Genomic DNA, 24056 nt, shown 5'->3' with positions numbered 1-24056 from the left:
GGTTATTCTTCCCGCCGGAGAAAGCCCGGAGATTCATCCTAAGGGGATAATATTCATTATATGCGACTACAATGCTGCTGTACTTTGTCCACGTCTATACATCGCATTTTTTGCAAATTATGTTTATCCTTTATTTTGTTATGTTTATCCTCCCGCTTTTTTCTTGTAAATATTAATAATTTAAAATTTCCAACAACCAAAGATGTCTGCTAAGTGTCGTAAATAAAATTCATACCTCCTTGCTATTACAAGTTAATAAATAATATTTATGGTCCAGATGTTGCCCATAAGGACCTTATGACGAATCATGTAAATTTGGGCCAGAAATCGTGGTTAACGGAGGCCTCCTCGTTTATCGGGACATTCTGTAGGATCATGGGTGAGTAGCTCCTTCGAGTTACCTGCAAAGAGTAAATTTTCCATTGGAGAAGAAATATACTCCAATTTCCCTGATCTTAATTTTTCAAGTTTCAGTTCATGCCCTAGTTGCGGGAATAAATAACTATTAGGTGCAATTTACCTGCTTCTCAGTTCAGGTTTATCCCCTACATCCTCTTTCTACATGTAAGTATGTAATAAGATTATTTCTTTTATATTTTACGCGTGGCATGCTCCAAATACGAGATATGCAATTCTAAGGCTTTTCCAACTACTTTGTATTACTGAACAGTGAGTGAATGTAAAATCTAATAAAAAATAAAAGTGAGAATATATCGTTTCTGCCAGGAAGGTGTCTATTTTTACACGTGCATCGAGCTTTTATTTTTTTCTCTAAAGAAAATATCTGTTTAGTGCCTTTGATGTTTTTCCCTGGCATTGTTAACATTTTGTTTTGGTAACAAAGTACCGCTCTATGTGACCCAATTTGTCTGGGAAAGCTATTTTCCCAATATGTTCTTTATACGAATTTTCTAATGACATTTTTCCCACGAAATTTTATCCGCAAACACGCAACAGATGGGTGATACCTTTAGTAATTATACCTCTTGGTATAGTGATGGATGGGATGGCTCTGGGATAGTTGGGACAGGGCAATGCGGAATTACTTCATTCATTTAACAACTTTTTTGCATCACGGTAAGAATTTAAACAGGATTGCGAAGTGACGAAAAAGCCCAATTATTCAATTACTGTTAATTGTTGAAATGTTAAAAAGAGGAAAATGTGCAACGATCAAAAGCCAATCTCTTCGTCTTCATCACTGAACTCATTGCGAGCTTCTTGCTCAATGTCAGCTGGTAATTCGTTTAGACAGACACTACTTTTATCTTCTTTTAATTAAAGATCGGGTAAGTTTGAAATTTTTAGCGATATGCGGAAGCAAAAGAAGCAATAAAATTACCAAATAACACGCAAAATAAAGCAATAATTGAGAGAAAAAGAGAAAACATAAATAAAAAATATATATATGTATGTTAGTTTTAAAATGTAAATCAAAGTCAACGCACCCTGTTGATCGATCAAACATCCCAAAATTTCGGAAAAATATCAGGGGCGGCACGTGAGCACAGATGCCAAGGTGAATTTTCACACTTAGAACTCGTCAAATGTGAGTTTAGGAGAATTTCTCAAGGAAAAAGAATCCGCAGTTTTTATTTGACAAAAATGGCAACGTACGTTTCCTAAATGATATGTTCTTGATTGACTAATAATCAATTTCCATTTTAGAAAATTATCAGAAGTGATATGTGAACACAGAGGTGATGGTGAGTTTTTACCGTGTGTCCCCGGATAGGTGAACCGACTCTTGTAAAACGTAAAAAATGTTGGATTTAAATTTTCATTTTTTGGGGTTCAGCCTTGCTCGATTAAAGACTAATTTCTAGCGTAATTTCATTTTTTGAAAATCAAATATGTATTAGAAATTTTCAAAAAATCTATTTTCCTGCAGAGTAAAGCGTCTTTTCTACGTCAAATACGACATAATATTATTAAGAAATGTTTAGAATCGGGACCTAAGCCCATATACCAAATTTGAAAGTCTTCGACCAACTTTGAATTCTCACATTTTGTTGTTTTTCTTAATCAAAGAATTTTATTTTTACTAATTATTCATTGACGAACTTCCTTTAAAAATTAGACAGTTGCATTTCTTTCAAAATGACAGTTTCCCTGCGAATTCTACACAAATAATTACTAATTGGCTAAAATATCAATTTGGTGAAAGATGATGGTTCGAGAGAATGAACGGGACGTCTTGGCCGCCCAGATCTCCAGACCTTACGTTAATGGATTTTTTTGTTTGGGCAAGAATGAAATAAATAATTTATAAAGAACACATTCCAAATGATATAAAAACATTTAAAAAAAGGATAATATAAGCAGTTCGGTTAATACCTAGAGAACAGGTACAGGCAGCTTTTAAAAAAATCCGACACCTTATTGAAAAATGTGCAAATTTAGGAGGATATTTAGTGGAGCTTTAAGTTTAATATGAAATTATACATTTTTCAATTTATCTAATGATAATAATTTATCATTTGAATAAAGCAAAAATTGGTAAAAATAAAATTCTTTCATTTGGGAAATACAACAAAATGTAAGAAATTAACATTGGTCGAGCATTTTCAAATTTGTTGAATAGACTTAGATCCCGATTCTAAACAATATTTCTTAATAACATTACGTTGCATTTAACGCAAAAAGGATACTTTACTCTACAGTAAAAGAGGTTTTTTGAACATTTCGAAAACATATTTGATTTTCTAAAAGTGAAATTATGTTAAAAATTAGTCTTTAACCAAGCAGGGCACCAAGCACCCCAAAAAATGAAAATTTAAATCGAAATTTTTTTACCTTTTACAAGGGTCGGTTCACCTATCCGGGGACACACAGTATATCTAAAATCCGTCAAAAACGAATTATTTAAGAAGTGCTATTCCTGATAATTTCTTAGATGGGAGGCTGATCGTTAGCCCATCAAGAGCATATCACTTCAAAGGCGTACCTAGCGATTTTCCCCAATAAAAATGTGAATTCACATCTCGCAAGGAATTCTTCGAAATTCATTTTTGGCGAGTTTCAGCCGCGGAAATTCACCTTTTTCCATGTATCCATGTGCCGCCTTGATAAAATCCTAAAATAGAGATTGATCATTAGTTAAACAAGATTTCAGATCATTTCAGCAGCATATCTTGCAATTTTTCCCAATGGGAATTACGAATTTATAGTTCTTAAGGAATTTTTCTAAATTTACTTTTCACGAATTTTAAGTATGAAAATTCACCTCTTTCTTTGCATCTATACGTTCTCTGATATATTTCTGAAATTTGAGATATTTAATCGACTAATAGACTACGTTCACTTTTACTCACATTTCAGAACTAAATAAATTTTTTTGCTTAATTTCTTCTATTATTTGTGCTTTATTTTACGGATCGATTTTTATAACGTTAAAAACACACAATAATAACGTTAAAAATACACAATAAAAACGTTAAAAATTCCAACCTTGACCTATTTCTCGCAGAAAGCAAATCTCCTATTTACTCAATCGGGTTTCGTTTGAAGCATATGTGCCATAAACTTCGAAAAACCGATTAATAAAAGTGGTTACCTTTTGTATATCTTTCACTTATTTTAAGCTAAGTTCAACGTTAAAGTATGTTTGATTAAAATTTAGTAGGAATTAAACAAACATGGTTTCTCATTTATGAAGTTGACCATAGAGTGGATCTAAGCGTGGAGGGCACTTGAGACTGGGAAGTTTTAAATGTGTCTGAACTTAGCTGCGTCTTCCTGGATTATGTTGCGGTTTTGCTAAATGTTTAATGTGCAATGTTTAGTTTCCATTAATGTTCTGTGCCCTTTATGGGAATATTAACAAAAGAAGAAGACCTGGAATCTGTTATTACTAAATACGTGAAAAAAGCAGAAAGAAGTGCACAATTTAACTATGAATGTCGCGTTAGAAAGGCAATTTTTCTTTGATGTACTTTGTATGTCAGCAATTCTTGCCCAAAAATGGTTAAAAACCACCCTTTCGAGTCAAATTCTTACTTTTGTGAAAAGGAGCGTGGATGCGAATATCAAGAAAAATGGCGAAGTAATTCGCCAATTCAGTATTTTAATTAAGAATATCAATACGCCCAAATATAAACCATTTATTAAGGATAAACATTTACAATAAATTCATATGTTGGTCAGTCAGTATATTTCTATTTACACTATAGCTTTAAAGCGGAGAAAATCATAGTCTATGATCAACCACGTCAAATTTAAAACTCTCATAACATTTGCGTCTTAAACAAAACTTTTTATTATCCTTCTTAATATAACCAAAACTAGCGACAGTAGGCCTAATAAAATCATCAAAAAATAGCAAGCAAACCCAACGTGGCAGCTATCATCAGATCTGGGCCCGCATTAGTCCTTCTTGCAATGGAAACAATCGCATTTTACTGCACTTTTGAAAACGAAACTGCGAATGCCCTCTTTGCATAGAACTCTGACTTCTATGGGCTCAGTTTCCATGATGTTGCAGCATTCCCCCACTGACGTTACTGGCTGGCTAATTTCGGTGTTTTGGGGGTCGGATGGTATGGCCCAACTTTCGCAAAAGCCCCTGCAGGCGTTTGTGGTGATTTCGAATGAGACACAGTCGCGGGGGTTCACTGTCCTGGTGTGCCCTTAAATAAAAATTAAATTAAAAAATAAATAAATAAAAAAAAACGAAAGTAAAGAAAATAAAAATAATCAATTAATTAATTAAAAAGAAACAATCGCAGTTTCGAAAAATACTCACCAACTTTGTGGCAGCCCGGTCTCTGCCAATCTACATCTCTGTGAGCAGACGAAACAGTTATTTGATTGGAAGAAAATGTGATAATTAAAAACAAAAAATAGTAATCCAGCATTCTGCAAAAATAACGATAATCAGTTGATTGCCTTTGTTAGGAAAATGGGGAGACTTACGTAGCTGGGTGTAAGCGACGGGAGTGTAGCTGAGTTTTCGCCGTCACAATCTTGAATGAAACTTTCAATTCGCGCCTGAGTTTTGCCCTCTTTTTCTATTCATCCCCTCTTTAAACAATATCGCAACCCCCGTGACGGTTATACGTTAAAGACTCGTTTGAGCCCACGGGTCATAAATGCATTTCCATTGGCGACACCTCTCAAGAATAAATTTGTTTTATGGCCTTTTCTTCTCCGAAAACTCATTTTTACACGAAGTTTAATACCAGAATGGGACGAATTTGCAAGTTTATGAATTAATGAAGATTTGGAGACCTATAGGGAGGAATGTTAGTTCCAGATTCTAAGAACGGGTGTCTGTCGCCCCTTGTTTCGTTAAGTGGATATAGCTCGGGTCATTGGTTATTGTGTTTTTTAATCAGGAAAAAAGTCGGAAATTGTTATGTTAACCACATAAACCCCATAAATTGCAACACTTTAAAGTTACACTGAATGATGTAATGCTGTTCAAAATGTATCAATTAGTTTTAGATAAAATAGCTATAAATAGTTATTTTTGTTTATTTATTGTTTCTTTTATTTTAAAATAAAAAAAATGTTTAACCAAAAACTGTTACTGAGTAGAAAATCGAAAACAAACCAATTTCCTATCAACAAACAAGTTTTTTCATTGGTTACTTACTATTTAACTTTTGAAGTTTGTATTGCATTTTTTACGAATTTTGTAACTGTTTTTCTTTAAGACTAATCGATAGATTTTAAATTACATTATACCAATTAAATGTAGTTTTCAAAGACCTTCAATTTGAAGTGTACCATGACCTCTCGTGCCATTTAAAATTTTTGAGAGGGTTGCTCTGACGAGTATAAGTGTGATGTTTAGGGATTGAATTTTTTATGAAAAATTGTCTCCCTTAAAAACTGTTTTGACGTATTTTGCGAATTTTTCGAAAAGTCCTTATTTTTGAAGATTAAGGGGAGGGGGGTCAAGTTTTCGCTGGATAACCCTGTATGTGATGTATGCATGGAAGTACCACTAAATGCATTTTTCTGAAAACTGGTCTGGAGGAGCCAGTGTTATCACAATAATAGAAATTTAAAGTCTTGATAACGATATACTCAACTATATCAGGCCCAGTTTGATTGTCACGAACATCTCCAGACTTTACCCCTATTGACTACTTATTTTCGAGCAAAATTTGCACATCAAGAATCAGAAATGAATTTATTATACATAGAAATGAAAAGTCGGTTCAGAGCATACTGTTGAAACGTGTTCTAGCACTAAAAGATTAGTTTTGTAATATTTGATCTGACAGTGACCAGATCGTGACCTGGCCGATCGTGAAAATCCACCCTTAGATTTCTTTATTAAAAAAATCTGGCCTTGCGAGAAAATGAGAAGAACTAACCTGAACCAAATTAAAAACTTATGTATAAGGTTCATGTAAATGTGGAACATTTCATTTGTCGTTTGAAGTCAGAGAAAATTGGTTTCTTGCCATGCAGACAAATTTTACTTACAGATTTCACGATCCTACTCTCTTGAAAAAAAAGTGGAGCCAAGAGGGTTAAACGAATATCAATTCCTTCCATCCAATTTGGTTTAATTGCGTCTTTCCATGCTAAAGTGCCAGGAGATGTTCATCACGTGCATGTACGTATGTCTAGATAACAGAGATAAAACCAGAAATTCTTGCCAAATTATTTATTAAAAATACATCTATCAAACCATTTTTTGATAATTTTAAATAAATTATAAAATTGCAATTAAAGCTTGTTCTACTGAATTTAAAACGACGACATCGATATACGCAGTCAAGAGCAATTCACTGTTATTGAGTATGGTTTCAGGAGAAATTGTGACGTTGTTGAAGAGATTCATTGACCAGGTCACAACTGTGAAGGTCGCAGCATTGACTGGAAAAGCTCTGATCACTGTGGGCCATATCCCTTTGTATAAGCAGGAGACACCATCTCCTTTTACGCTTTTTGTTAGGCAGTCGTACGCATTTGCGTATTTTGTAGCAGAGATCCCATCCGTTTGAAGCCGAGTTTTGATCACATCCACTGGATAGGGAATTACCCAAGAAGTCACCCCTGGAAACAAGCCTGAGCTAACCCGAACTAACCTGAACTAATCTGGACTGACCTGCCAAGCCGCCTCCTAAAAGCATACTAAATGTAGATATTGGCAAATTGTCGTTTCTCCTGGTTATCAACTCAAAAGTAATAAAATAGCTTGAGAAAGCTGGAACATCTCTTAACATAGTCATGCTTAGTCCTCTGTAGATCCCCCTCAATCCCTTTTTCCGGTATATAGATTTCAAGCAATCTAGTGGGTCTTTGCTTGAAGTGTTTCCTATCTAAAATACTGCTGTAAAGTGGATATTAATTTAAATTAAAGCGACCTGTTACCTGCATCACAGACTTGGCAAGTTCCATAGGGCTACAGATGAAGCTCTGGATAAATCCAGAAGCAGCCCCGGCATACGCATGCGCCAGCAAGGAGTCTGGATTGGGCATACGCTTCTGCGTGTTTCTGTAAACTCCGAATACTATGGCGTTTATGCCAGCTACACCTATGAAAAATGATTTGCGTAGGTTCATTGAATCCGGCGTTGGTTGCACCCTACCTGCCAATGGGCTGCTCACTCCCTTGTAGATACCACGGAAACCTTGAGTGCCAACTATAGATCTCAGGCAATGGACGGTGCCGTTATACCGAGGGTTTTTGGCATCTTGTGTTTGTAGACAAACTTTAACGGTGTCTAAGGGGTGGCCAACAAGCACCCCAGCACAACCTACGGACTTCAGTCATTTAAAACACGGCCAAGAGACATTAGCGAAATATCGGGAATGTGATTGACTAGTCTCACCTCCTAAACATCCAGCTATAAAATCAAGAGCCATTTCCAGGACTTTCGATGTGATAGACGTCTACGAAGGTGATAATCTTCAAAGTAGCAGAGTTGAATCTTTCAACGAAGCGGGGAATCTCGTGGGCTTTTAGATGGACCTGGACTGATGATACTGGCTCCATGTACTATTTTAAATTGATCTGCAATAAGTGAATTCACTCGCTACATTTTAAGCATTATCTGCTTAGAACTCGAAAGCAATTCGATGAGAATTCAATAAAATCCGATAACAAGGGATATCGGAAGTTCATAATGTTTCCACTTATGGCCAGTGACCATTGTGGATTTATAGAGGTGTATGTTAAATTAGGTTAAATTAAATATTAAATTAAGTTAAATTAAACGGTGCATGTTAAATTAAGTTAAATTAAATGGTGGACGTTAAATTAAATTAAATTGAATGGCAAATGCTAAATTAAGTTCAATTGAATGGTGAACGTCAATTAAGTTAAATTAAATGTTGAAAGTTAAAATAAGTAAAATTAAATATAAAAATTTTACGTACTTGTTTGTTGTTCTCTTTTTGACCTATTGCCTAACATCAATTGTTATTGATACTACATGCTTTTCCATGAAGTAATTAATCTCAAAAACAAAACGACCTTGCTGTAGATAGCAACTAGGGGGATTTTCCTAGTGATGTACGAAAAACTTCCATAACAAATCAAAAAAGAAAAAGCTGAACGCAACAAGGAACTCACATAATTATCTTTTATTGAAGAAATTATCACATGTGTACGGATAATACTGGCGATGGGCATAAAGGTTAAGGAAAGTAAATCTAGTGAGAGTTTTAAATGATATTGATGAAGGTTGCGAATGATTTTCTAAGTGATGATAGCACAACTCATGATACAGAAAACAAATTAGAAGATATACAAACAATTATCTAGATAAAATCCCTTCAAATGTCACTACTGACCGTATGAGCTCCATTTTGCGCTCCTCCTCCTTCTCAACGGCACCTAACACATAGCTAACCTTCCTCGGCTGAACAAATTTGAAGATAATTTTTTCATGACGATATAATGTATAGTTAAATGTTTGTGTTACCGAGTTCATTAGTTTATCAGGAATTACAAAAACGTAAGTGAATGGTATTAAATGCTTGTATTGACTAAAGAAATATCATATTTAGTCTTTTTTCCGAGGAACCTTATTGATAACTATCACGTAAAGGCAAGCTGCAATTAAAAAACGTTATTGATTGGTGCAAAGAAGTATTGTGAACACTTAAACATGCAGGTTCAATGTTGAATTTATGCGTACCAGAATTCTAACGCACCAGATTGTTATGATCAGTACATAACTCACCCAATATCGTAACTAACACTCTTCAAATCTCTCAGTACTTCCATCAAGATACGTATCACAATGTGCCCTTTTGTATTTTTGACTTCGTTATCACAAAGTTCAGTATGAAGTTAAAATACAGAAGGCTGCGGACTTTTGAGGAGCTTAAGAAATGTCACATCAGCAACTGAATGCTCTTATCGGCCAGCAAAGGTCAGTTCGGCCTATGTCGAGATATCGTGTTTTTGTTTAATTTTGCAATTATTGATTTATTCGGGTGGTTAATATGCGTTACAGCTGATAAAATGTTAGTGACATTAAGTATAATGTAATTTTTACGATGCTGCAACTTGAAGACCTTTTGGCGTTGACTGTGATATAAGGACCAGTGTGAGGGTCTCGGATAAGTTAGAGACAAATTTGGCTAAATGGACAAAAAAATTGCGCTTCAAAGTAAAAAAGCGATGTCCAGAAACCTGGGATAAGCACAATAGAGTGAATTTTTAGTTATTTTTTTATACAGGGTGTTATTTAAGTACGTGGCCAAACCTAATGGGGTGATTCTTTGAGTGATTGTAAGACCAAAAGTTTATATAAACATGGGTCCGGTAATACTTCTGTTGCAAGATACAGGGTATCAAACTTTTTTCTAAAAAAATCGGTACATATTAAAAAAAACTCCTAAATAAGAAGAATACGCAAACTAATATGAAGTTGAACCTTGACGACAGTTTTTAATGTAGTACGAAGGAATATTTTAAGCTAAAAATTGTTTGTTTCTTTTTGCTAGTGGAGTGCACAGGGATAACGCCGGAAATTTAAAAAAATTGGAACAAAAAAAAACACTTTTTTAAAACTACACTTAACAAATGGTATGCATTTTTTAGTAAAAAAATATTTAAGAATAAATAACACGAAAAACAATAGTTGCTCAAAATGTTTTCTTTCAAATTCAATGCAAGAATTAACTCGTCTTGACATCGATTGCTGAAGACGTTGAAATATTCCCGGTATATGTCTTATCTGATCATACGAATCCCGTATCCGTTAGATTAATTCTTCTTTACTGTTGACCAGAATTCTATAAACTAAGAACTTTACATGTCCCCAAAGAAAAAAAATCTAATGGATTTAAATCTGGTAACCTGGGTGGTCACAATGCTTAATGCGAAAAAAATATAAATGTTTTAAAAAAGTCAGTGGCGCGTAAATAACAATATTAACCATAAATAACACTGTTCAATTTCAATAAAATCGGCTAAAGGATTATTAAGATTTTTACGGAAAAACGAATTTTTACGAAAAAACGATTTTTTAAAGAAAAATTTGACGCCCTGTATCTCGAAAACGAAGCGTTGCCGGACCTATGTTTATATACAGTTAGCAAAAAAAGTATTTGCACACTTCAAAAATTGATATTATTACATAATGGAAAAAATCTAACGCACCTTAAGGATTTTATTTTGAAAATGAATTAAATTTACATTAGTTTTGATTAAAAAGATCATTGGGAAAAAAATCGAATCTCTAGTTTTAGCCATTAAAGAAATATTTTGATGCAAAGAAAGTATTTGCACATCTTCCTCGGTCGGAATAAGTAATAAAAAAAACGAGAAGAATGCATAAAAAAGTTATTGCTTGTGCGGCATATTTATTCCATTATTACTCATAGTTTTACATCATATCAAATTTACTGCAATCAACATGTCTCCTAAGAAAAGTGAAATTAATAGCAAAACTAGAATTGAAGTAATCAATTTGCGAAATCAAGGAAAGAGTTATCGGGAAATAGCATCACAGTTGCGATTAGGCTTTTCCTCAGTCAGATATATAATTAAAAAACAGAAAGAAACCGGATCAACCGATAATAAACCTCGAAGTGGCCGTCCCCGTAAACTAACTGTGAGAGAGAGGAACCATGTTGTTAGAAACATTGAAAAAGATCCCCTTCAAAGTGCCCGAAATTTTGCCGAAGACATCGCATCAATATTCGGAAAAATAGTTACGCCGCAGACTATAAGAAATGTCCTTCATGAAGCCGGTCTTCGAGGGAGGCGGCCAAGGAAAAAGCCCTTTACAAGCAAGATAAACCAGAAGAAGCGGCTAGAGTTTGCAAGAACCTATAGGGACAAGCCTTTAGAATTTTGGAAAAAAGTTATATTTTCCGATGAAAGTAAATTTGAACTTTTTAAACCAGCCAGTATTTTGACAGTTTGGAGGAAAAAGAATACGGCTTTAGAGACAAAAAACGTCCTCAATACTGTTAAACACGGTGGAGGGAATGTTATGGTTTGGGGATGTATGGCATGGGCTGGAGTTGGAAATTTACAAGTTATTGATGATAAAATGACAGCACGTAGTTATGTGAATGTGTTGCGAGGCAATTTATCGACTAGTGCCCAAAAATTAGAATTGCAAAATGAGTTTTACTTTCAACAGGACAATGATCCTAAACACACCGCGCATATTACTCGAGAATGGTTGCTTTACAATGCACCTAGAAGACTTCCAACTCCACCTCAGTCGCCAGATCTGAACCCCATAGAAAATCTATGGCATTTGTTGGATCAGAAACTAAGGTCAAGGCATACGTCCAATAAAGAAGCTTTTAAAAGAATGCTCATCGAAACTTGGAATGAAATGTCTCCAGATATTACTAAAAAACTGGTTGAATCGATGCCTCGACGATTAGAAGCGGTTATCAACCAAAATAACCAAAATATCAAAATCAAAGGGATGCATACGAAGTATTAATAAGTTGTTAATTTCATTATTTATTTTCTAATTATTCATCGTTGTAAATGTTTGGAAGTGTGCAAATACTTTCTTTGCATTAAAATATTCCTTTAATTGCTAAAACTAGAGGTCCGGTTTTTTTAAATATATTTTTTTGTTAAAATATAATGTAAATTCAATTCACTTTCAAAATAAAATACTTAATGTCCCATAGATCTCGCTTTGTTCCATAATAATCGCAATTATTGGGGTGTGCAAATAATTTTTTTGCTAACTGTATATTATTCATTAGAATCTTTCAGAGAATAACCCTTTGTGTTTGGCCATGTATTTAAATAACACTCTATCTTTTACTTACGTAAAAAACCTTAACTTGATTTAACTCCCTGTATATTTTGCCAGTACCGCGGAATTCTAAAGGAAATTTTCAGCATCATGATAGTAGGGACAAGGCGCAAAAACCAGTCTGCATACAATCCTAAAATTTAATATCAGAAATATCTAAAATTAAAGCTTTAAATTGACCGCAATTTGTCTGACTCAACTCCGTATCATCTGTACAGGGAGTCCGGAAATAACGTCGAGATATTTTGGGAGGTAATTCTAGAGATTAAAATAATAAAAAAAAGTTCTTAAACATACCCCTAAAATTACTTCTTAAAAGGGCTAGAACCCTTTGAAGGGGGAACTCTGAACGTGGCTTTTTCTCAATATTTTCGAAACGAATTAGAGGGTGCATTGACATGAATGGGGGCCATCTTCAATATTTGTTATGAATAAGTTATAAATCCTTGATAATATTAGTCTTGTTATTACTGGGTAATAAAAACATATTTCTATTATAAGAATCCGACTATGTTTATTAAGATGCAATTCAACTTCCATGTAATCGTGTATCGGTTCATAAAACCCAATTTTTCTAGAAATCGGTCTACCCTAACAAGATGAAATAAGAGGGGCTTTTTTACTTTAAAATATTTTCGATTCAGTAATTTGATTTTAAAAATTAAAAAAATGTCAGACACAAAAAGTTAGGGCAGTATTTACATAAGAGACTCCCTGCATATGACGTCCCTGACTTAAATCTGCAATAAGGAACAAAAAAAATTTCCAGTCCGACTTATTAAAGTATATCAAATTTATTTCATTAAGAGGTTCTAGCCCTTTTAAGAAGCAATTTTTGAGGTATGTTTATAAAAACTTTTTTTTTATAAACATATCTCATATAAATACCTTTATATTATCATTTAGAATCACTATCTCTAGAATCACCTCCCAAAATATTTCGATGTTATTTCCGAATGATTTTAATGTTGTGAAATCTTGCTTCAAATTTTTAATCAAAGTTCATTTCCTAGATGAACATTAAGTTTTAGTAAAATATACAGGATGGTCCAAATTGGGCCTAAATGTATGTAACAGTCAAGGCTAAATAGGAAAAGTTGGAGTGATTTTATCGGCCAGTTCAGTGTAGTTTTGTAAACGAGTATAAAATTTTTGAGTTATTTTCAAAAACTGAAAACTTGTATTTTCAAAATTCTCAAATTTGAGAGACCAAAATATTTATTAAATCTGTAAAAATGTTTTTAGAGCAACTTTTGCGAGCTATTTTTCAATCAACATCAACTTTTTTATTTGAATAGCCATAATTGTTATGGAAATGCTCAGACATTAGCACAAATTAGCTACTGTCTGTGCGTAATAACATTACACAACAGTGTGAAAGTTCTTTACGTAATACTTGACCGTAATTGGTAATTTGACTGGTAAAGGACCAGAAAAAAATTAAGGAAGCTGAGTAGGTAATCAGGTATAAAATTGAGTCCTTTCTAAATTGTTAGTTGAAAAACGATGATAAAAGGTGATGAATAAAAAGAGCATAACAAAGAAAAAAAATATTAAGCAGTCAAATGTGCTAAGCGTGCTTTCATCTTTTATCAGTCCCTGTAGGTAAATTTAAGTGAAACGAGAAATGAAACAGGAATCTGCTTATATTTAGTCGTTCAATACTTCCTAGAATATGGACGCCGACGCCGACGCAGCGTTGCGTCTCGACGTCGGGATCTGTAAATAGATTATTAACATACCCGGTCTGTGCTCTCTCATCTGGACCGGCAGGAAAGTGACCCACATATTCCAGAACTCATTCACTCATCATAAACAAGATGATCAAATAAATATACAGAGTAGGTGTTCTAATTATATCGATTATTTCTCACTTATTATATATATTCCCAGGTTTGTTTATTGGCTTTTTATGAACAGACTTAGTTCAGGTTAGTTCGGGTTTATTTTGCTGTTTTTATGTTCAACCCATTTAGCACAACAATTGGGAATGTATTTGGGTATGTATTTTTTTTAAATTTTATTATTAGGTTTACCTTAAAAACGTTACTACTTAGGTCGGTGAGATCGCTCATAACAACTAAAAGCTATGGAAAGCTTCTTGCGTGTAGACTCCCACGCCGGTACCTCCTCACCCTCCGGTTCCTTCAATACTGACAACGCGGATGCCTCCTCAATATGTCCTCTCATAAATCCATCACCTCCTACAAATGCATTGGTGGACCCGTTACCAGAACCACCTCAAACCGGCGCCTTCCAGATGGGAGATGAACTGGCCGAAAAATTACAGAAAGTGCATGGTTAGTAAAAATTATTAAAATAAAATCAAATTAATTAATTGAATAAAATCATGCTTAATTTTATTTTAATTTTGTTAACTCATTACTTAAAAAGGCAATGCTTCTCTAGAGATTCAGGATGCAGAATCAATATCCTCAGCCTCTTCTTCAGAACAACCAGTTACTTCACAATTGCTCGACGGAAGCAGCTTCCTTAACATGCCAAACGATGCGGAAGCTGAACCTGAGGTATCCACCCAGTACTCTTAGTCTTATTCTCCCCAACGCAGGAAATTAACATAATTCAATTTCATAGGGTGGCAAGCTGACTCCCTTAGAGCTAACCTTCCGCAACCCTACCGAAGACTATTTCTTCATGTGCTGGAACTGGCCCCTTATTCGCAAATTCTCATTATATCTCTACGTATCAGTAATAATAGGCATGGTTGGCTTGGTGACGGGCTTAATATCAACCCTGCCCAAGACGTGCCATCCTCCCACCCAGTGGTACCAAGGGAAATTGTTCTATGAGATATTCCCCGCCAGCTTCCACAGCAGCAATCAAGAAATGGAGGGAAACCTCAAAGGCATCTCCTTGAAAGCTGACTATATCATGAAACTTGGAGTGAGGGGGGTGAGACTGAACTCGATTTTCAGATCTCCACATTATCCTGAGGATTTCGAAAATGCCACCACCCTCACGGAGATCGACGGCGTTTTGGGCACTTTAGAAGACCTGAAAGGCCTAGTAAAACACCTGACATCCAGGAACATGTCGCTAGTATTAGATTTACCTGTATTTCCATTTATCCAGAAGTCGTTTCAGAAGACCCTCCCCATTACTGGTATAGCTTTGAAGAATGCCAGTGAAGAGCCGTCCGATTTCTTCAGTTACAGTTACGAGTCAGATCCCATAGAAGAGGCCATGCAGTATTGGTTGTTGCATGGGGTAGAAGGGTTTTATCTTAAAGGACTGGAAAAGTACGGAGATAATTTCGACACTGCAAGGCTGTTGAAGAGATGGAAGAAGCTCCTTGGCCCTCATAGAATTCTTATAGTGCAAGACGAAGTAGTGAGCCTCACTCCCAAAGAGAATTTGCAAGTGGTGCTTGAGAACGTCGATTTAGTTGATGTAAAATTGAACCTAGAAAGAGGGGTCTCGGAGGTAATTGCTCAGATAGATTCTGTGCAGAACAGTTCCTTGTTTGCCAAACCTGGAGCACCATGGGTTCACTGGTCCATTGGGAACGTTAATTCAAACCGCCTTGCTAACGTTCTGGCCTTCGGAAATGCAACTTTAGGGGCAACACTGCTCCAAATGATGCTGCCAGGCACTCCTTCAATCTTTTATGGAGATGAAATTGGGCTTCATCAAATCCCTGATCCAGACGATGAAAGGCAGGACATTAGGCATCTCCACCAACTAACAATGATGCCATGGCAAGATGAGTTAGGCAAAGGGAAAAAGTCGTTGGTTCAGCCCTGGATTTATGGAGGAGAACCCACAGCTCATTTTGATCAGGTGCATGCAGTGATAAAAATGGTAGAACTTCGTGCTAAATCTCCCTCTATTTATATGAACGCAGTTTACAAACAGGGGGTAAATAAGGCGAATGCAGAGGTAAAATACACTCAAGAGAACTTTCTAGTGATTCAAAGGTGGTACCCACGTAGGAAATCTTATGTGGTGGCCAGCAATTTGGGGAACTCCAAAATTTCAGCAGATTTATCTTTGCTGCTATATTCAGGGCAGGTTATAGTGGGGCCCAGGGTTGATTCGATGTCTGAATCCATATCATTCAAGGAGGTGAATTTGTGGCCGGGAGAATCGGTTGTTATTGTATTGGATTGAAAGGGTGTAAATTTGGATTACTTAAGAGAAAGTGGCATTGTAGAATTTGACAATAGAAAAAAACGTGTCTTGAATAGAGTTGTTTTCTTTTGCTTTGGTGGGCTGGTAGACGAACGAATGGATATTTTCGAAAGATACGAAAACAGAGTCCTATTTATTATAAAAGCAGAGTGACGTCACAAATGAGAATGAATTGTTGCCAACTAACAAATATAGCTTTGTCTTTGTTTATTGCAATGCGGTTTACGCGCTTGGTTACTCTGTTTTCGGGTCAACCTGATGCGGCGTTGACACATTTTCGGGAGTTTTGAATATTGAATTGTCAAAATTTACTTTTTGTGCATTTATTTTTTTTATCTTTTTAAGTTTATTTTCGTTCGATTTATTATTGTTTTACACTAAAATCTGTTCCTTTAAAAACAAATCTGTGGAATAATGCCGCAACGCTTAAACAACTCGATGCGTTTTTAATTCAGTATTTTGAACAGGAGGGAAAGAACAACCATCCTTTATTACCTTTAGCCGCTGTGCAAGCGGTAAGTTTATTCTACACTCACAGACAAAAATATTGCATATTTGATTTTAAGTCATTATTTTTATTTTTCGTCGTTTCCTTTAGCATCTTTTGTGTTTTTCATTGCTAATTACCTTTCACTGGAGCGGTTCGCATATGTTACAACCAAATAAATTACGTGCTGAAATTTTACAACAGACTCGTAGAAGAATTCATAAAACAGACTGATTTTGGTTGTAAGATTTGATTAGAAAGAATAACAAATAGCAACAATATAACAATATTCTGAGACAAAAACATTTAGTACTACTTCCTCCTCTAGTTGTAGCAATAGTCTGCATTCTCTTAGGCATGCTCCGCAGAAGATCTTGAATGGTTCCTTGCGGAATACAATTTCATTCTCCCTGTGCGGCAATTCTTAATTCTGCTATTAAGTTAGAAGCTGGATCTCGTGGCCTTATGTGTATATGGAAGTATTTTTTCTTTTATGCGTGTCTTCAGTTTTCTGAAGTAGTTATGAAATTAACCATAATTTAGGTAATGGACAGTCGAGATATAGGGCAGAAGTGCAGAAATAAATTCGTTACTTTGTCTTAGCTTTCCATAGTGAATAAATTTTCTAAATATTATTTAAACATATTTGAGGATCATTCACCATTTTGTTCACAAAAACACGTTTTTTCTCGACGACGAATATTTTCAATTTTTCCTTTCAATTTCATTTCTAATCCATATCCTCCATCCATATCCATATCATCCAACATATGAAATTCCAAAATATTTTAGTTCCTCTAACTCTTTCAGAAATACCTATGAGTTTTTTTTTGTTAATTTTCATTTAACGTAATAATAAAACTACACCAAATGTATTATTTGGTCTTTTCTTGTGCCCTTGTGCTGAAATAAAGAATACTCGTTCAGTGAAAAAGAAAAACACTCATTTTAAAGTATCCATCCAATCTCTCTTAAAATATTCTTTGATAGGGCTCAAAATCATCACGTGAGGGAGGATTATAAATTGAAGACCTTTATTATAAGTAACCGGCTAATTACCACATAACAAGAAAAATGGAAAAATAAAACATATTTCATAGCTTTTAATTCATTTATTTAAAAAATGATGTCAGCACCATCTAAGACAAAATACACTTGATTTAAGCTTGGCAAAATTTAGATACAACAAATAAATAAACAAAATTAAATTAACCAGTATTTATCAATATTAATAGTAGAAACTTGAGCAAGTGTATAATTTACCGCTAAAGACCTTACAAATTTTACTTCTGAATATTAAAATAATATACCTTTATTTACAATTACTGGGACATACCATACGGCTCACCCATCAGCAGGAGAATTTATGAAAAATAAACAATTACAAAACTCAATAATTGCACTATTATCTTGTTAAATGCTGACTGGGTGAAGCGTAGACTGCAAGGAAGAATACGCCCCAAAAAATTTAATATTGCAATGATGGCACCCTGAGTGTAAAAAAATGATAACTTTTAAACCTAGTACTGGAATGTGGAATACACTATTGTGCTGCAGATTGCGCACTTTTGTGCTTAGCTCTCGTTTCAGTCATGACATAATTATTAGGTAAAGCACGAGGTATCTCTGGCAACTTATCCCCAGGGTGACGATGGCTGACAGAAAGTGGCTTCCGACCACTCTTCTGTATCTTCGTGCTGCTCAATCCAGAAACTGGATACTTCCCACGAGCCGAATTTCTCATTTGTCTCGGCGGAGACACTTCTCCTGGATGTTTAGGCATCACAAACGCCTTCGTTTGCTTAATGAGCGATCGATCATTGCACAGGGCCGAAATCAATGGCAAGTCCAACTTCTTGCTTTTCTCACGGAGGGTACGTATATCCAGGGCGATACTCTTCTCCGAACCCACACTCTTCTCCAACGTACTCATATTACATGTACTCACACTTTTAGTATCTAAGAGATTGTGTTTCTTCAGCAGCTCCATGTTCTTCTCGGGTAGAGGCGGTGGTGGAGGGGGAGGAGGAAGACGTCTCAATCTGGGCGGCTGAGGCATCGACTCCAGAGAGTTCAAGATGTTGTCATCAGACTGGGTCCTCAAGAACCTCGACGGTCTATTGGGAGGTAACGGAGGAGGTGGAGGGTCGAGGCTTCCAGTTGAAGATATGCTGGGGGCACCGTAGACTGGCAGTTGCACGTACGTGTCAGACAAGTTTTGACTGGAAGCATATCGCCCTAGGTAGGGGGTGCTTCGATAGAACACTGGTTGATGGGCCAGAGCTGCCAAAATGGAGCCTTGCTTCGCCTCCAAGTATTCTTGCTTGCTGATAGCAGGCTCTTTCAAAGGGAACACCACGAAGTCCACATCGCTGTACATTTGTTGTTGGTATTGCTCAATTTGAGAGCGCGAGAGCTGGCTAGTGTACACTGTAGCCAGCCCTGCAGGGGGTGGTGGGGGTGGTTGGCGAGGTGAAGGTTGAGGAGGTGGAGGCAGAAACGTGCACGGCACTAAAACGCTACCTTTAGGGGCTGCTACATCTATGTAACTTCCGGAACTTATCATCCCCTTACTAGGGAAGGAGCGAGGCAGTTTCGGAGGGATTGGAGGTAGCGAGCCGGTATTAGAAGCGGAGTAACTGGGAGTGGAGCACACGCTAACCGCACTAGCATGAGCGGTCAAAACACTTGGAGAACGTGTGGTGATAAAGCGCGCAGCAGCTTCCTCAAATGGATAAACTGGTGGTGGTACCGGGTTGTTGGGGTATGGAGGGGGGTCCTTCATAGGCAAAGGCAGTTCTGGGATATCGCATTCCACTATCTCCTCGGTCGGCTCCATCTTTAGGGAATGCGGATATGGAGGTGGTGGAGGTCGGAATCTTGGATCTACGCTATCAACTCGTTTTGGAGGTACTGGGGCGTAGCCCTGATAGCCGGAAGGCAACGTTACGTAATCCGAATCGGAGTCCAAAGTGTTGCTGACGCTTTTGCGGGAAGGATAGCGACCTACTATTAAATCTGAGAGCTCCTCAGCACTCAGTAAAGTTTGCTTGTTGTTAGTGGGATCGCTTCCGTCTCCGTGGAAGGACAAATTGCTCACGTTAGAGTCTGCTCGGTCCCTGAATGGTCCATCGATCTGGTCACTACTCATCGTCATGAATAATGAAGACTCTGTGGTCGTTGCATATTCACTAGACACGTTAGTGTAGTTCTCTGCTGAGCTCAAAGTGCAATGTTCACTAGATGTTAAGGTGTAGACTCCACTGGTGTGGCTACTAGGGGCCGGGCCTGCGCTGTAGACCGGCTCCCTGGTGTCAATTTCTATGCAAGTGGCGTCGCTGAGTGCAGAATTCTGAGCTGTGTGAGAATACCCTAATTCTAGGCTGCTACTGGTTGATGGACGGCGTCGTTTGGATTCTGGAAAATTTTTTAGTTTGATTACTACTGGTGGTAGGGTGTGATGATGAGTACTTACTGGTTTGGCTGGCAGGCGTGACTACCACAGTACTACAAGAGGAGCTGCACTGCGATCCGGCGCATTTGACGCTGCTAGAGGTCTTTCCGGAGCTCTCACTTGTAGTTTGGATAGGTGTGTCCTCTTCGTCCTCTTTGATGGAGAGCGAGATGAGTGCTGCTGCGGCCGAGGCCGCCGAAGTCCTGCTACTAGCTGGGGCACTGTCCAGCAGGTGGGCTAGAGCCAGACTTTCGGTGCTTGGAGCCGGGGGACTGGTAATCATGATTTCCAATTCATCTTCTGAATGTACCTGAAAGCGAGCATGTGTAAAGCAACTACATGGCATTACAAAAAGGGTGTAAGATATTTAAAAACGTAACAGTATTAACCAAAATAAACAAAAAAGTCTTAGTAAACATGGGTCCGCAAAGTAATGGTTTCTGAAATATGGAAGGTTATTCTTTTTTTAAACATTTATTTGCAATTACTTTATGTACAAACAAGCAAAAATTGTTCTTTCTTTTTACCTCATTTTTTATCTTGCAAAAACTTGCATTTTCTTATCATAGTATAAACATTAATTATTTGACTTTTGTCAGTACACAAGTTTTCGTTTGCAATGACGGTTTAACCGACGTGTATTTTTGCATTTAGACCAAAGACAATAAAATTGCCAGCATGCAGGAGCTCCAATTCATTTTTTGATTGCCATTAGAGAGCAATTCTATTAAATCTGTCAACGTAGATGGTTAAGAATGGGTGGACCTGTAATATAGCCTGCAAGATCGCCTGATTTAAACCTTCTAGGGTTATTTCTTTGGAAATATTTTAAAACATTAGTCTATGGTACTATTGTAAATAGCTTCGAGGTGCTGCAGCTATAACTTAATCAAAAACGCCAATAAATTATAGCTAATGAGGGGATTTTAGAAAGAGTTTGAATATCCTTCAGGCAAAGATGCCGTGTTTGCTAGGAAATGGATTTTAAACATCTTTCGTAATTTTATTTTTTGTTTTTGATAGAAAGTTTTTTGTTTGTTCATAATAAATTAGTAATAAATAGTAGTAATAGTTATAAATAATGGCAAATAAATGTTTCAAAAAAGAATAACCTTCCATATCTCCGAAATCGGTACTTTGCAGACCCATGTTTACCAAGACTTTTTTGTTTATTTTGGCCCATAGTATTACCTCTTTAAATATTTTATATTATTTTTTTAACATCCTGTATAATCGCCACTACTACGAGAGTACATATGGAAGCCAGGACCACAAGGATGAGCGTTTTGGTGATTTTGGTTCGAGTCTTTCTGCATATATACAGAGTAGTTATAACTATCAAACTACGCAAACCTCGAGAATGTATCCTAATCTAATTTTCCGACGTGTTCCCCTCCTCAGTGTAAAATGTAATGTATGTCCTTACCCGATCACTGACTATTCCAGACGTGGTATTAGACGAGGTCGAACTGATAACAGACACGCGTTGGTCGCAACCCCATCTCTGCCTCTCCTCCTCCTCCTTTCTTGCCTCACTTAATCTGGGTGCCACAGCCATACTAAATTGATGAGTAGCCTTACAGAGAGCCAACAGCAATCTACTCTTTTCATCGCTAGATGTATACAAGGTGAGTTTTTCATGACTGGTTCTTATTTCGAATTTTTTCCTCTCGAAACTGAGTTTACTAATACTACTCCATAAGAATATGGAAGGTGGGTTATTTTCCGGGCACACCCTCAACCCTTTGGCGCAAACCGCCAAGATAAGCGAACCCGGTAAAGGTTCAGATTTTGCTGCTTTTAATCTAGAGAGGAGGAAAAGTTTAAGTCAAAGTTCGATAACCGCAAGTGCTAGCGCTTACCTAAACACATGCGCATTAACTGGTTCCTGTAGCTGGCAAGCCTCAGCGATGTACTTCGACCTAGCTTCAGACTTGGACAACAGCTGATGCGATCTATGGGTTGTCTCGATAACCCGTAGCGCAGCTGGTCCTCGCATGTTCGGTGGCACGTAATCTTCTGGCCTATAACTACAGAAACCCTCACAAACTGTCTGCTAATTAGGGGATGGACTTAATTACTTAATATTTTCATTAAAATCGCCCAAATCGGCCTGAAGGGCCAATCCTGCCAACTGGGCGACGTGCTCTCCGGCTGCCCCGGAGGCCGCATTGAGCCGCAACTGCAGATAATAATGGTGTCTGGTGGTTTCATCTCGGAGGAGGAGAGGACTGTCCACGTAAAACTGGACCCTGAAGTAAAAAGCCAAGGCAGGACGTCCATTCGCGTCAAGTCCATGGCTATGAGATGACCTCCAACTCTTCGGAGCGTATTTAGAGAGCTTGCTGTCGGGTTCTGCGAAGAGGTATTCACCATCTGAAACAAAGGGAGAACTGGTGGTGAAATCCTAAATAGAGGAGTTAAGAAGGTAAGTCTTCCGATAAAATTCAACAATAGGTGGAAAAAGGCTGCAACCAATGAAAGCATTGAAAGTACCTAATTGCTCAACATTTAGTACTGTTTCTCCAGTCAAGTTTCACCAGGTGAATATCAAGCTATGATGGACTTGGGAAATATATTCTAAAATTAAATTTTTTAAAGTTACAATTAGACAAGATACGGCCTTCAAGGTATGGTGGTCAGGGGAAATATATCTACTAAAGCTTCGTTATGGTTTAATGAAGATTTTATGGTTGATTTTAAAATCTCATAGTGAATTTCCGGGAATTAGCTCTTTGACCGAAATCATTAATTTGCTGTAATTAAGGACATCATTTGGCCCATAGTGAGTGGAGCGCTATAATTCTACAGGGTAGTTCACGTAAGATGGCTTACTACCTTATCTCAAAGACCGTAAGGTTTAGAAAACAAAATTTAATACAAACGTTATTCAGTTTTTCATGAATTTTTATTTTTTAACATTTTCGAAGTTACAGGGTGGTCCAGACAACCATGTCGTGATAAAAATATATTTTTTAAAATGGAGTGCCCTATATTTTGTTACAGATAATAATTCTGTTTATAACTATAAGTATTTTTGGTTATTACAAAATGTGAACATTTTTAGCAGTATTTGAGTTAATTCAATTTAAAGTACCTGGTATAGATTTCGAAATGCGATTTATTGAATTCTTTAGGAGAAATTCATTTAATTTTCTTTTAGTAAAAGTAGAGGATATAAAAATAAACATTTTTTGGCTAATAAAATATATCTGTAAATTGAAAATAAATCATATTTGAAAACCTATACCGTTTTTTTGGTGGGAACATGAATAAGAAATTATTTTTTATCTCGAAAACGGCTAATTGAGTAACAAAATATTAAAAGGCCTTTTTTATTAGGAATTGATGGAATATTAAGAAAAAATTATTTGTATTAAAAAAAAGTCAGCGGCGTTCCCTTTTTTTTCATTAAAAACATCCCGTTGAATGGCCGCATGGACGCCATTGGTATAGGTGCAAATATTTTGCCTGCTTCAAAATATGCACATTTATCCCGCCACAGCGTGTCCCGAATTTCATGTCTATATCCCAAACAGTTTTTGAAATATTTAAAACATATTTAAACAAATAAGAAATTAAACATCCTGTAACTTGGAAATGAAGGGATTTCGGGCCTAACATCATTCGTTTTAAATATTTGTTTTTATGAACTCCACATACCTTGAAAGTTTGTCGGTATATTTATGAAACACCCTGTATATACGTTATGTATCCAAAGTGGAGAGATCTTACATACCTAGCTGATTAATAT

At 36.5% G+C, this 24056-nt stretch overlaps 4 protein-coding genes across 8 annotated transcripts in view; 1 reads left to right on the top strand and 3 right to left on the bottom strand.

Annotated features, from left to right (window-relative positions):
- Nucleotides 1-4089: 4089 nt before the first annotated feature.
- Nucleotides 4090-5381, bottom strand: Gpa2 (Glycoprotein hormone alpha 2). The gene is made up of 3 exons (XM_066404855.1): nucleotides 4915-5381; nucleotides 4745-4857; nucleotides 4090-4628 (listed from the first exon to the last, which is right to left on the bottom strand). The coding sequence occupies exons 2-3, from the start codon at nucleotides 4854-4856 to the stop codon at nucleotides 4366-4368; spliced, it is 375 nt and encodes a 124-aa protein (XP_066260952.1). The 5' UTR covers nucleotide 4857; nucleotides 4915-5381; the 3' UTR covers nucleotides 4090-4365.
- Nucleotides 5382-6607: 1226 nt separating this feature from the next.
- On the bottom strand, nucleotides 6608-9302 carry LOC136418698 (mitochondrial basic amino acids transporter-like). 5 transcript variants are annotated; one of them, XM_066404848.1, is made up of 6 exons: nucleotides 9150-9302; nucleotides 7794-7975; nucleotides 7551-7718; nucleotides 7333-7496; nucleotides 7067-7280; nucleotides 6608-7014 (listed from the first exon to the last, which is right to left on the bottom strand). In XM_066404848.1, exons 2-6 carry the CDS (start codon nucleotides 7825-7827, stop codon nucleotides 6671-6673), a joined length of 924 nt encoding a protein of 307 aa, XP_066260945.1. In that variant the 5' UTR covers nucleotides 7828-7975; nucleotides 9150-9302; the 3' UTR covers nucleotides 6608-6670. The 5 variants fall into 5 exon arrangements, with proteins under 5 accessions (XP_066260945.1, XP_066260948.1, XP_066260946.1 ...); XM_066404851.1 differs by having other exon boundaries at nucleotides 7794-7960; nucleotides 9150-9281; XM_066404849.1 differs by lacking the exon at nucleotides 9150-9302 and adding an exon at nucleotides 8758-8984.
- Nucleotides 8811-16366, top strand: LOC136418687 (amino acid transporter heavy chain SLC3A1-like). Its single transcript, XM_066404832.1, has 6 exons — nucleotides 8811-8921; nucleotides 13882-14050; nucleotides 14103-14209; nucleotides 14267-14509; nucleotides 14619-14737; nucleotides 14805-16366. Exons 4-6 carry the CDS (start codon nucleotides 14299-14301, stop codon nucleotides 16338-16340), a joined length of 1866 nt encoding a protein of 621 aa, XP_066260929.1. The 5' UTR covers nucleotides 8811-8921; nucleotides 13882-14050; nucleotides 14103-14209; nucleotides 14267-14298; the 3' UTR covers nucleotides 16341-16366.
- Nucleotides 16367-17940: 1574 nt separating this feature from the next.
- ex (expanded) overlaps nucleotides 17941-24056 on the bottom strand; it is a 48071-nt gene continuing 41955 nt past the window's right edge. Inside the window, exons 3-7 of the mRNA XM_066404822.1 lie at nucleotides 22384-22678; nucleotides 22165-22332; nucleotides 21729-22107; nucleotides 20324-20612; nucleotides 17941-20265 (exon numbers count right to left, since the gene is read on the bottom strand). Of these exons, the coding sequence (XP_066260919.1) occupies nucleotides 18392-20265; nucleotides 20324-20612; nucleotides 21729-22107; nucleotides 22165-22332; nucleotides 22384-22678 (3005 nt within the window). The 3' untranslated portion in view covers nucleotides 17941-18391. The remainder of the gene's footprint in view (nucleotides 20266-20323; nucleotides 20613-21728; nucleotides 22108-22164; nucleotides 22333-22383; nucleotides 22679-24056) is intronic.

Source organism: Euwallacea similis, chromosome 36 (assembly GCF_039881205.1).
Source record: "Euwallacea similis isolate ESF13 chromosome 36, ESF131.1, whole genome shotgun sequence".
In the NCBI taxonomy this organism is placed as follows: Eukaryota; Metazoa; Arthropoda; class Insecta; order Coleoptera; family Curculionidae; genus Euwallacea; species Euwallacea similis.
Note: the sequence above shows the minus strand (reverse complement) of the source record. Positions and strands in the feature narration are given on the sequence as shown.